The sequence below is a fragment of the Chlamydotis macqueenii genome, chromosome 3 (assembly GCF_036417535.1).
Source record: "Chlamydotis macqueenii isolate bChlMac1 chromosome 3, bChlMac1.mat, whole genome shotgun sequence".
In the NCBI taxonomy this organism is placed as follows: Eukaryota; Metazoa; Chordata; class Aves; order Otidiformes; family Otididae; genus Chlamydotis; species Chlamydotis macqueenii.
Genome location: NC_141558.1, coordinates 88,598,803 through 88,611,699, shown reverse-complemented (window position 1 = coordinate 88,611,699; position 12,897 = coordinate 88,598,803). Strand labels below are relative to the sequence as shown.

At 37.1% G+C, this 12,897-nt stretch overlaps 1 protein-coding gene across 3 annotated transcripts in view; it reads left to right on the top strand.

The window, feature by feature from the left end:
* The window catches only part of BIRC6 (baculoviral IAP repeat containing 6), a 185,713-nt gene that overhangs the window by 59,418 nt on the left and 113,398 nt on the right, over positions 1-12,897 (top strand). For 2 of the 3 annotated variants that reach the window (XM_086743675.1, XM_086743673.1), the window contains exons 22-34: positions 616-749; positions 1,844-1,990; positions 2,508-2,695; positions 3,354-3,668; positions 4,090-4,189; positions 4,665-4,879; positions 5,054-5,262; positions 5,563-5,909; positions 6,792-7,011; positions 7,960-8,093; positions 10,639-10,776; positions 11,811-11,938; positions 12,544-12,675. In XM_086743675.1, the coding sequence (XP_086599801.1) occupies positions 616-749; positions 1,844-1,990; positions 2,508-2,695; positions 3,354-3,668; positions 4,090-4,189; positions 4,665-4,879; positions 5,054-5,262; positions 5,563-5,909; positions 6,792-7,011; positions 7,960-8,093; positions 10,639-10,776; positions 11,811-11,938; positions 12,544-12,675 (2,407 nt within the window). The remainder of the gene's footprint in view (positions 1-615; positions 750-1,843; positions 1,991-2,507; positions 2,696-3,353; positions 3,669-4,089; positions 4,190-4,664; positions 4,880-5,053; positions 5,263-5,562; positions 5,910-6,791; positions 7,012-7,959; positions 8,094-10,638; positions 10,777-11,810; positions 11,939-12,543; positions 12,676-12,897) is intronic. The other variant, XM_086743674.1, reaches the window with a different exon arrangement.

Below are 12,897 nucleotides of genomic sequence, written 5' to 3'. Positions count from 1 at the left end.
AAATAAAACCCACTGATTTTGTTATTACTTTGAATCTTCCTTTTTCTTGGCTTATAAAACCCTAATTGGTATGCAACCACCTTGTTACCTGAGTGATTGTATTTTTTTTTTCCCCTTGCAGTACTGCCAGAGTAGGAGTAATGAGATTTTCTTCTGTTGAGATATTTAAAGTACTGACAAGCGTTGATTATTATCCCTCACAGCATTTCCTTTTTTCTTCTTACTTTAGCTGGAAGAGCAGTACTGTATTTTTATTGACTTCAGGTGAATGTCTGGTTTACCATATGCAGGCATGGGTATTGCTATGGCTAATTGTCTAAGGCTTGTAGTTCTGGTTTCCATCTCTGAGTGTGACTATCATCTTTCCAGGACAGTATTACATCTTCAAAACTGTTTAGTAATGGAGTTGCTTATTTAGTATTATAAGCTGTTTGAAAAGGTCGGCTAATAAATGACTTGGATGACATACTAGTAAATGGTAATTTCTAAGATATGTTAGTCAAATGAAAAGAGTAGTTTGCAATCCTAATGATGAAATGCCTGTTCTTTTTCTGCAAGTAATTTTACATAAATTCTTATTGTTTAAATAGTTTGCTTGTCTTATTCTGTTTGCAGATATGGATTATATAGTTCGCCTTTTGATCCAGTTCTGTTTGATTTGGAAATAAGTGGCTCTTCTTGTAAAAATGTATACAACAGCAGCATTGGAGTACAGTCAGATGAAATTGATTTGTCTGATGTTCTGTCAGGTACGTATGTTTAACAGTAATCTACTGTGGCAGAATTGGTAATTCTCTCTATTACACTGTTCTCTCTTAGTGAAGATGTGGTTTTATACTTTCCATCTGTTTTATGCCTGTACATAATGAAGTCCAAGTTATTCTCTTGCTTCATGAGAAGCCCTTAGGGCAAGAAAAAAGCCTCTTTCTGTAATCTGTTCTTTTCTTGTTGTATGTAGAAGATCTAAGAAAAGGCTAGAGATTAAACTGAGAGGCTGCTATCATTCCCTGGGTCACAGTCATCTAGGAAGCATCTGCCCCTTCTGTAGAGCAGCTTCCTTGAGATATGTTGTTATTCATTTAGACTAGCAACCATCTCAAAGGCAGAGAAACCTAAATGGATTTTTCTGAAGTTGGGAAGCTGCCATATGGCTCTCTTCTACTTCAATATTACAGATTTAGTGATATATTTTTTTGTTTCAATGGCATTAAAATACCTTGAAAGCATATTTGTATCTATTGTCTCAGGTTATTTCATAAGAGAGTCTTTAGCCTGTGGAATGTCCTAAGAATGAGAGTTTTTACCTGTCAGGAAATTATTTTCATAGCAAGCATATTCATCAGTCATAGTGACTCTTTTCCTTTTCTTGTATGCTCTTGTCCTTCTCCTCCCTACTTTCAACACTGAATTGTTTAGTATACTGAATAATAGTCTATTTTTTATATTAACTTGATGTATGATCTTAGTCACTCTGTTATTTTATTTCTCTTCCTTTCCAGGAACATCAATGTATTTTTGCAAGCTAATTTTCTGACAGTATAGAAAGAATAGAGTATCTATATATAATTTATGTCTGGAATTAAGAAGGTTACGCTATGCTTCTGCTGTCACATTTCATAGTTGGACTTACTAGGATACTCTGTTCAGTTTTGGCAACATTATCAATTTTAAATTACACTTCCATTTATATTGTGGATATGATAGTGTTAAGGTGTTTGTTCCACAACATGAAGGAATCAAATATGTGGATTATATTTGGTTGTCCCTTTTGACTCTTCATGACTTGAAATGTCACTGTCAAGAAAACATTAGCTGATTGTGCAGATGTTTATTTATCTTTCAGGAAATGGGAAAATAAGTAGCTGTGCAGCTGCTGAAGGTAGTTTTACTTCCCTTACTGGACTTCTGGAAGTTGAACCTCTGCACTTTACCTGTGTTTCAACAAGTGATGGAACTAGAATAGAAAGGGACGATGCAAGTACGTTTACTGGTATATACAATTTTTCATTTTTTCTACTTAGCGTAGTTCCACAATATAATATTTTTAATTGGACCTAATGAGCACTGTTTGACAAATTTACTGCCTGTAGTTTTATAAAAGTTGTAGTGGTTTTTTTGTTTTTTTGTTTTTTTTTTTTAATAGTTACTATATGTGAAGTTAAACTTCTTAAAGCTTAACAAACAAACTGGATTCCAAATTTATGAATTGGAATCAGTTTGTTTCTGTCAGAGAGTACAGCATACAAGCTTGCTTGCAGCATTATTCCAGGGCATTAGGTGACTCTTCTGTAATGAAAATATTGCAGTATGAGTGTGCATAGTCTATAAACGATATACTTGGTAATTCAATATGATGTTACTTTGTAGTGAGAAGTGGCTAAAAGGAGATATTTATCTTCTTTTTATATTGCTCTTAACAATTAGTAAGGAATTAAATTAAATATATGCTTTATTGGTTTTTTTTCTACATACATGTTTTTGGGGTGTTTTTGTTTGTTTCATGCCAGTGAGTACCTTTGGGGTTACCCCAGCAGTTGGTGGCCTCTCTTCTGGAACGGTTGGGGAAGCCTCGACGGCACTGAGTTCAGCAGCCCAGGTAGCTTTGCAGTCTCTCTCTCATGCAATGGCTTCAGCCGAGCAACAGCTCCAGGTGCTGCAAGAGAAACAGCAGCAGCTTTTGAAGCTTCAGCAACAGGTTGGAGGCTATTTGGCTATTTTTTAATGCTGTCTCTAAACTTCAAAAGCTGAGAAAATAGTTGCAGAGCTAGTCACCTTCTCTTTTTTTTTTTTTTTCTTCTTCCCCCCCCCCCCCCCCGAGTATTTGAAGAAGGAACAGCTCTTGACTGGGAATCACTCTTATTAAACAAAATTCTGAGAGTGTCTCCCATGCTGCTTTGGTCTTTCAGACTTGTTTTTTGTGTATTTTGAGGGTGGGTTGGGAGTTTGTAATCCACACTAAGTCTTGATACGTAAGTGTATCAGTCTGAAATGGAGAAAGTCCACTGAAATGAAAAGCACAATTGCCGACACAGGGAAGTACCAGTAATAAAACCATTGTCAGTATGAAGCTTGGCTGTGTTGACTGTACTTTGCTGTTCAGTTGTAGGCTTTTTATTCTTTTTTGATTGCTCCAATTAATTACTTAATTACTCATTTTTCTCAACAAGTGAGGTCAAATTGAATAGAGTTTCATTCTTCAGCTTATATTTGGACATCTAACATGCCTGTGTTGAAGGTAGCTTGGATTTATTAACTCTAGTTTTATAATGAAAGTTACACTTGTAGTTCAGTACTGCTACTGTGTTCGCAAGCAGTGTTATTTGCTACATACACTGCTTTCATTTTCCCCACAGAAAGCTAAGCTGGAGGCAAAACTGCATCAGACAACAGCAGCGGCAGCAGCAGCAGCATCAGCAGTTGGTCCTGTTCACAACTCTGTGCCTTCTAATCCAGTAGCAGCCCCAGGGTTCTTCATCCATCCTTCAGATGTCATTCCACCCACACCAAAAACAACTCCTCTCTTCATGACTCCGCCTTTGACTCCACCTAATGAGGCAGTTTCTGCTGTTATTAATGCAGAGCTTGCTCAGCTTTTCCCTGGTTCTGTCATTGATCCCCCAACTGTTAACCTTGCTGCACATAACAAAAATACAAGCAAATCGAGAATGGTAATTATTTTTGTTTGCTTTTCTTTTAGAAACAAGATACCATAAGCCTTATCAGGATCTAATTTGTACTTGAGTGCTAGTAAATATCTTTATTCAGATGAGATGTGAAAACTGTATCACTAAATTTAGATCATATGAAAAGGAAGACTTGTGAAAGTAAGATAGAGTTGTTATACTACCTCAAATGGTTTCTTTTAATTGGAGCTAGCTTAACTGTGTAAAGAGTTATTAATCCTTTTAATTTAGTAGTTATATTTTGATGGTTCATGCTCAAATTTAAGTGTAGTGATGTGTTGTCAAAACTGTACATCTTTAAATCACAAGAGGTTTTCTTACCGTCTTTTCTTACCGTAAAGAACTTCTTATTATAAATGCATAGATTTTAGTGACTTAATTTTACTAATGTTTTCCCACTCCTCAGAATCCACTTGGATCCGGTCTTGCTCTTGCAATATCTCACGCTTCACATTTTCTTCAACCTCCGCCTCATCAGTCAATTATTATAGAGCGAATGCACTCAGGTAAAACCAGAAATCCTAATAATAATTTTGACACATTTTCTGAAAAGAAGTATAATATTTACCAGGCTCTTAAGTAAGTCGCTTAGCCTCCTTCTCACTTCGCTTTCCAAAGACAAAAGGTATTTCTTAGTCAGCGTTTCTGTTGAATCTGGAAGTTCAAGCGCCAGCATTCAGTTATGTTTGTAAAATTGAAAAATCTTGTGGGAGCCAGGGGAGTATGTTGGGTCTCGATAGAGCACCTATTCTGAAACAGTGCATAAGAGGCATGGTAACATAAATTAAGTTGAAGCCAAAATTTTCTTTTCAGCGGGTGCATGTTGTAGTAAGAGATTCTGAGATTGTGTAGCTATGTTTTAACCTTAAATATATACCTTTTGAACAATATGTGAACAATAACTTAATTGTTTGAGAAGTAGCATCTCTTCACTGGTTAGCACACACAGGTGTTTTAGGCAATCCTGTATTTTTCCCCTAGGAGCAAGAAGATTTGTGACATTAGATTTTGGAAGACCTATATTGCTGACGGATGTATTGATTCCCACTTGTGGAGATTTGGCTTCCTTGTCAATTGACATCTGGACTTTAGGAGAAGAAGTAGATGGAAGGCGACTGGTAGTGGCTACTGACATTAGCACACATTCACTTATTTTACATGACTTGTTGCCACCCCCAGTTTGCAGGTTTATGAAGGTAAAAGGAGATAAACTGCATCTTCTTTGTTTTAAACTTGGGATCTTTGTTAGTATGGGAACCTTCTCTTCCCTTCAGACCAAGCTTCATTCAGTTGGCTATAAATATTTTAGGTTGTTTTTTTTTTCCTGTTTTGATATGATTCTGTTACAGTATAGTTGTGTTCTCTTTCAGATCACTGTTATTGGTCGATATGGTAGCACAAATGCCAGAGCAAAAATCCCGTTAGGATTTTATTATGGCCATACCTATATCTTGCCGTTTGAAAATGAGCTGAAATTAATGCATGATCCCCTCAGAGGAGAAGGTGAAGCTGCAAATCAGCCAGAAATTGACCAACATTTGGCAATGATGGTTGCGCTGCAAGAAGATATACAATGCAGGTTAGAAGAAAAGCATATGTGTACTTACTAGTTATTTTAGCTGAAAACACTGGGATATCATAATGTTATAGATGGCTGTTTTTCTTGCCGTGATGTTATTTGAACAAAAAAACCACTGGCTTTGTTGTAGAGCTGTTACAGTGAATAGCAGTAACAGACTACCCTGTATTGTTTTTCTCAGTATCTGTTTTAACAGTGCATTCAACATGGACCAGAAGTTGTCTTCTGACAGGATGACTGTCAAATGTATTGCTGTTTAATAATGTCTATTGATTTGTGTGTTGGAATGTTTCACTTCAGGTACAATTTGGCCTGTCATCGGTTAGAAATCCTTCTGCAGAGTATTGACCTACCACCACTCAATAGTGCTAACAATGCCCAGTACTTTTTACGAAAGCCAGACAAGGCAGTAGAAGAGGATAGCAGAGTATTTTCTGCTTACCAGGACTGCATTCAGCTGCAGCTTCAACTCAACTTGGCTCACCATGCTGTTCAGAGGCTCAGAGTAGCTTTAGGTGCAAGCAGGAAGACACTCAAGGAGCAATCTGATCCAAAAGAGTTGATTCAGATGTCATCCACAGAACAATTACGCACCATCATTAGATACTTACTGGATACTTTGCTTAGTTTGCTTCATTCTTCCAATGGTTAGTACTTTTTCCGGTTTTGATATTTTTGTCGTATTTATAGAAACAATTTGCAGATGTTTCTATTTCTTGATCTGTGCTTTCCCCACTATAAAGCTTTTAAACTATGTTCAGATATCTTTTTACCATTATTTTAGTAGTTGATAACATACAGTGTAAAGTTTCACCAGTGGCACCAAGCTGACCCAAGCACTTCCTGCTCCCAAATAGGCTAGGAGGGGAGGTCGAGGTTCTTCTCCCTTTTCCCTAGTCCTGGTTGCATATTCCTTTTTTCAGATACTGATCTGATCCATGTGGGCTGAGTCAGTTTCCCAAAGTAACAAAAGACTTCCCAAGCAGAACTACTCTTGTTATTTTCATAGGTAGATTTAGCTTGTGGAAGGATCTGTGAGCATTTAAGCCTTTGCAACTCTGGGGATGCAGCTAGAAGTGGGGAGGGAAAGTAGAAACTGCTTCTATGAGGCAGGGAGGAAAAAAGTTGTAAAACCAGTATCTCTACTCTGTTAATTTTCTTTTTCATATCAAGGAAGGGGTTTTATTTCCTAAACTTGTCATTGAAAGAGTTCTTGGACACTTGAAATTGAAAAGTCCTGAGTAGGAGTGGTGTGGGTTTTTTGTTTGTTTGTTTTTTGTTTGTGGTGTTTTGTTTTGGGTTTGTTTTTTTTTTTAATAAAGGCTGACATGATGTTGATTTGGTTTTGACCAAATGGCCTGGTCTTTAAAAGGGATCCTAGCAAATTACCATCTCCTCATGTACTCCCTCCTCCCCTGTGCCAGCTAGTCAATCATAGTAGTTTTTAAAACTTCCTGCAAACTTCTTCCTCTTATGTTTTCAGGCCATTGTCATCTTAAATATAATTGCTTATTCTCTTTTCGTAAAAGGGCACTCCGTTCCTGTGGTTTTGCAAAGTACTTTTCATGCTCAAGCTTGTGAAGAATTATTTAAACACCTCTGTATCAGTGGAACCCCAAAGATACGATTGCATACTGGTCTTCTGCTTGTTCAGCTCTGTGGAGGAGAAAGATGGTGGGGTCAATTTCTCTCAAATGTTCTGCAAGAGTTATACAATTCAGAGCAGCTTCTCATATTCCCACAAGACAGGTAAGGTGTAAGTCGATATTGATATATTACCTGTGGATCACTTAAATACTTTAATTGTTCATAACTTAACATCGGAATTGACAAAATGTCACTGAAGGAAATTTATCCATCTATTCCATTGATTTAAGAAATAGTCCCTAAAAAGCACTACAAATGCTAAATGTCTGATTGGAATTATTTATTGCATCTATTTGGTGCTTGCACCACAATAAGTTGCTGTTTTTCCTTACTTGGAGATCTTTGCATATCTAGCAGGATTGCTGCCCAGTGTCAAAAATCACTTTCTCCTTTATCATGCTTTAATGCACCCTCATCGTAGAGCTGTTCTTCTAATGCATTTGGAAGTAGGAGTGAGACTGGAAAGCACACTATTAGCATTTAATAGAAAAAAATTCTCTGAGATAAGAGCAAACAAGCATAAACTTGAGCAATGAGTGTTAGACATGTGGATTGTTTCAGGTTTCTGAACTTTAGTTTTGAACATCTGATATTTTAAACATTAGTTTTTTATTTTAATCAAACATATTTGCTGTTTTGTGGCTTTCTGCCTTCTTTGGACAGCAACATTTAAATTTTCATTACTTTAAAAAAGGGAATTAATTCAAGGATAAAAGAATAAATGAATTGAGTTCTCTATTCCTGCACATCAATATATCATATGTAATAGGAAAAGAAACGGATAAAATCTCCTTTCAGATGTGCAAAGTGGAACGCTCTGCTGACCTCTTGAGGGTGAAAGAGAAAATGTTCACCATAAAATACTGAATTATCATTACAACAATATAACTTGAAATCCAGTTCACTTGCTGGCTCGCGGAACTGCTCTCTGTAGCAATCTGCTTATCTCAGATGAAAGCCTAGGGGAATATTGTTCTACAAGGGGTGTTTCAGAATATTACTGGATCTGAAAAAGAAATAAAATCCTAAATATGTAAATTTTGTTTTTAGGGTCTTCATGTTGCTTTCTTGCATTGGCCAAAGATCGCTTAGCAACAGTGGTGTTTTAGAAAGTTTACTTAATCTTCTGGATAACCTGCTGTCACCACTGCAACCTCATTTACCTGTGCACAGAAGAACTGAAGGTAGCCCTCTAACTTGGGAAACTATTTTCATATTTATTATAAGCTAGAAAACTGAGAGACTAGCTCACAATTTTCGGTATATTAAGAAATTGCGTGTTTACTATATTTCCAAAACACAGTTGTCTTTTAAAATGTGTGAAACTTCTTGTTCTTTAGGTGCTAAAAGAGATTCCTCTATCTACTCTCCTGTTTAAACCTGAGAGAAGTCTATTTGGTTGCTTTTAATTCAGCGAGGAAGCTTTAAAGTTTTTTAAAAATGGTGGGAACATCCGATGTGTACACAGCTCTAGTGACTTTAGTGAATTACTTTGGAATTCAGCATTTTGGAAAGTGCCCCTGTTTGCTCCTGACATCCTTTCTAAGTTTCAGGCTTTTGAGGTGAAATACAGTTATGAAGACAAGTTTGTTAAATGTATCTGCATGGTTTCTGGAAACTACGTGGGATTTTTTGTAATCACCAGGAGTTTTAAGGTTTTTTTTGACCCCCCCAAAAATTACTGAAATTTAGTTCTCCAAATTTGGTTTTCTTTGAGTGCTTTTGTAACTACCCTAAGGTTTAAGAAAATGCTTGCTTTTGAAAACATCAAACTCTAGGCTACTCTAGGTTACATACACGTAGCAGAGCATTGTAGAACGATAGGTTGTTTAAAATTCTTAGCATTGTGAAGTTGGTAAATGCCAGCTGAGACTCTGTCCTTACTTTTTACCTTGTCTCCTGATGTAAACAAGCCTACAGCTGGTGTCAGAAGCTGTACTGTTGCTTCCCATTGGTCTGCCATGTACTTTCTCTATCTTGGCCATATCCTGCTGTAGTCTCTAACAAGTTTGAGGCAAACCCAAGCTTACATCTCCTCTACCTCTGTTTGCACTCTCCCCACAGCTGCCAATTCCTTTCATAGCTCTTCCTTACTAGTTGTCCTCACGGAGGACTTTAGGAAGCAGAAGTAACTGATACTTCAGAGCTTTATTTGCTGGTCTTCCAGCTTCCTTCCTCCTGGACAGTACAGGTGAGTACTAGGGCATTACTATGTGTGGTGGAAGCATCAGGTATGGCAGAAGAAATTCCTGTTTGAGAACTATCACGCATAATTGAGGGTCAAAGAGGTGAAAACTTACTGGGGAGAAAGTCAGAAAGCAAAGGACAATCAGAACAAGAGGTGAGTGTTGTGGGTAGAGAGAAGTTGTAAACTTTGAAGCAGAGGGGAAAAAAGGAATAAGCAAAAGACACTTGGATGGGAGGGAGAGAAGCTGAAAATCTTGGAGTTGTTAAGAGATAAAAGGAAAAAAAAATGCACTTGTTTAAAACAGAAGTATGAGAAGGTACATTCTTCACTCTGGAGCAGGTTCCTTTCTTTTTGTTCTGCCAACTAAAAAGGTGTGTAGTGAGCACCAGTGCTACTTATTTCTCTTCTTGCAATTGAGTCTGCAGTTCCTGTTCAGGTCCTGTTATGGGGAGGCCTCCTGTTCCTTGGCCTGCTTGAGGTGGGCTGCTTTCTGCCAGTGTGGACAGGAAACTGGAGTTAACAGTCAGGGCCTGCATCCTATTGCTTGGGCTGCCAGGAGCTACACGTGCTTTTGGATGAGTTGTTTCTATGCCTTAGTTTTCTTGTTTGATCTGGAATTGCTAATAGCTTGAGTTCATTAAAGCTTTTTTGAGGTCAGTGCATGAAAAGTGTAGTTAAATGTAGCTCAGCACAGTCGCAGATACGAAAATATACGTGTAACCTCTAGTACTAATGACTTTGCTGTATTGATAGTATGTAAAGGTATGCCATTTGCATAATTACTTAATTAAGTGGTCATTAATTGTAGGTTTCTGGTCTTTATTGAGCACTCGCTTTAGAACTGTTCATTTAGATTTGCTCATGCACACAAGGATTTTTCTTTCATGATGTGTAAGATGTGGGTTTTTTTCCCTTTTGCCAGTACAAAAATACTGCATTTAATGTGTGAGACTGAAATAGACAACAGCCAGTCATTAGTGCCGCCAGCATGGTTCATCTTGTCTGAATTCAGTCTTGGCTTTCCTGCATCTTACTCAAATGGCTACATGAAAATACACTAACAAAGGAGTAAAAATGAAGATACTTGGGTGCATGATTATAATTGTCTTATTGGAGTCCTGATTGATGGAGGAATTTCACAGTATGGAATTTGAGACATCTAATTTATGTGCTTTAATGCAAGCAGCTGTCATTCTGCGTTTGATATTTAGGAAATTTAGACATACAATTTTTGACTTTTTTTTTTTTTAACCACTTAATTTTTAACTTTAACAGTGGAGGTGAAGCTTTTAACTTCTGACTTCTTAGACTAAGAACTGTGATATTTTCTCTTGCACCTGAGTTTTATACTGAATGTTTGATTTCTTCCGTCATTTATGAGTGCTCAATCTTATCCTCATTTAAAAAAAAAGAGGAGGGGGGCAGTGGAATCTTTGTGACCTAGTGAAATGTGTGCCATCTAATGCTTTTTGATTTCTTCAAAACTAGTTTGTTACTGCTTCAAAACTTTATTAAGGCACTCAAATCTATTTATTTTGAAGGAGTTTTAGACATTCCCATGATCAGCTGGGTTGTAATGCTGGTGTCCAGACTGCTGGATTACGTAGCTACTGTTGAAGATGAAGCAGCCACAGCCAAGAAGCCTCTGAATGGAAAAGAAAGGGAACGATTTTTGACAGGTATGTAACACTTACTATCAAAACTTGCTTCTGTGGATATTGGTTTGGGAGCTGTTCAAATGCTTAAAATATATTTTCAATTCGCTTGAAAAAGGAGTTTTTAAAAAACAAATATTGTGACCATTTTATTTGCATTGTTGTGAGCTTCATGTCCCCTTCTCCTTAGAAGTATTAATTCTTTTTTTTTTTTTTTTTTTTTTTTTTTAAGTGAAAAATACAGGATTGATTTTCTTTTCTAAAAGGTCTGTACATTATCCTGTGACTCCAGGACCTGGCACCATGTTGAGACAGTTTATATTGTGAGAAAGGGCAACAGTATGAATCATAGAATGGTTTGGGTTGGAAGGGACCTTTAAAGATCATCTACTTCCAACCCCCCGTTCCTGGGCAGGGTCACTTTCCACTAGACCAGGTTGCTCAAAGCCCCATCCAGCCTGGCCTTGAGCACTTCCAGGGATGGGACATCCACAGCTTCTCTGGGCAGCCTGTTCCAGTGCTTCACCACCCTCACAGTAAAGAATTTTTTCCTTGTACCTAGTCTAAATCTACCATCTTTCAGTTTAAAGCCATTACCCCTTGTCCTATCACTACAGGCCCTGGTCAAAATTCCCTCTTCAGCTTCATAAGTGCTTTGGTGTTTGCCGTGGTGTCTGTATCCAGTCCAATATTTTTAAATGCTTTTTTTTTGTCTGTTTATTATTATTAAAGTTGTTTAACTATTAACTGTTTTCTTTGAACGTCTTCTCTAAAAATTAAAACTGTAAAGCTGAGTTAAGACAATTTTGCTTACTTCCTTATATGTTTCAAAAGCAATGAAAACAAGATGGTACTACTGCATTTTAATATAACACAGAGATATTACCGTCAGTGATGACAGTTGCATAACACTGAGAGAGCTGTATTTTCTTGTTTCTTTAGTATTCAGTGTATGGAGATGCTAACCATTGCTGCAATGTAAATGCTTTTCTCTGGAGTTAAGTGAGGTTTAATAACATGGATTAATATCTCCTTTTTTTTTTTTCTATTTCCATTAGGAAACCAGTGGAGCTTTATTAATAATAGCCTTCACACTCAGAGCCTGAGCAGATCTACTAAAGGCAACAGTAGCCTCGATAGACTGTATTCCCGGAAGATCAGAAAACAGCTTGTGCATCATAAACAGGTGACTTCCAGCACGGTAGTGGCTATTTTCACAGAAGTATATCTCATTTATAGTAGATGTCATTTCTTGAAAGAACAACTTTGGCCTTGGGATTCATTCAGCCTTGCTTTTGCGTAGGTCTGATTCTGTAGCTAAGGGCTGCCTAACTTCTTTGGCATTCATCTCAAACTGTGGGGCATGGGATCTGCTGGAAGAACAAATGTTGGAGTGTGCTGTTGCACTATGTGGTCCATATTGGACAATAAATCTAATTTACTTTCTAGATAAATCTAAGTATACCTGAGTCCAAGCACCTAAGCTGTAATTTAAAAGTTGCTAATTCTTAAGACACAAAATTTTAGTTTCTAAATGCAACCATGCAGGTTTTATGACCCTGGGCATGTATGTCTTGAGCTCCTTTTAAGAATACTATTTCTTCTCAAACTTCATCTGTTCTGGATCTGCTAGTAGCCCCCTACAGTGTCGTAGTTAAAATTGTATATAAACTGTATTTTGAAAGCTCAAGTTATAATTTGAACTGAAGATTACTATCATATGAACATACTGATCCTTTTAACATCTTATTGCTTAAATTTTCATTTTTTCCTAATAACATTTTCTTTTAGCAATTAAACTTATTAAAAGCAAAACAGAAGGCTTTGGTGGAACAGATGGAAAAAGAGAAAATACAAAGCAACAAAGGATCATCATACAAACTTTTAGTAGAACAGGCAAAACTAAAGCAGGCTACTTCAAAGGTATGATGCTCTGAACACGGTGACTGACTTCTTGTCCTTTGTGTGAAAAGACCTGTTCCTGCAAAGTAATTTTTGTCCTATGTTGACCCTTATTTTAAAAAGTTGTTTCATCATAACTGCTATCAAGTATATTTTGATGCTGAAAACAGCAGCCATCTGGAAAGCTCTTGCAACTATGAAAAATAGCTTAGCCTTCTACGGGGGTCTTCTAGGTAGTCACGG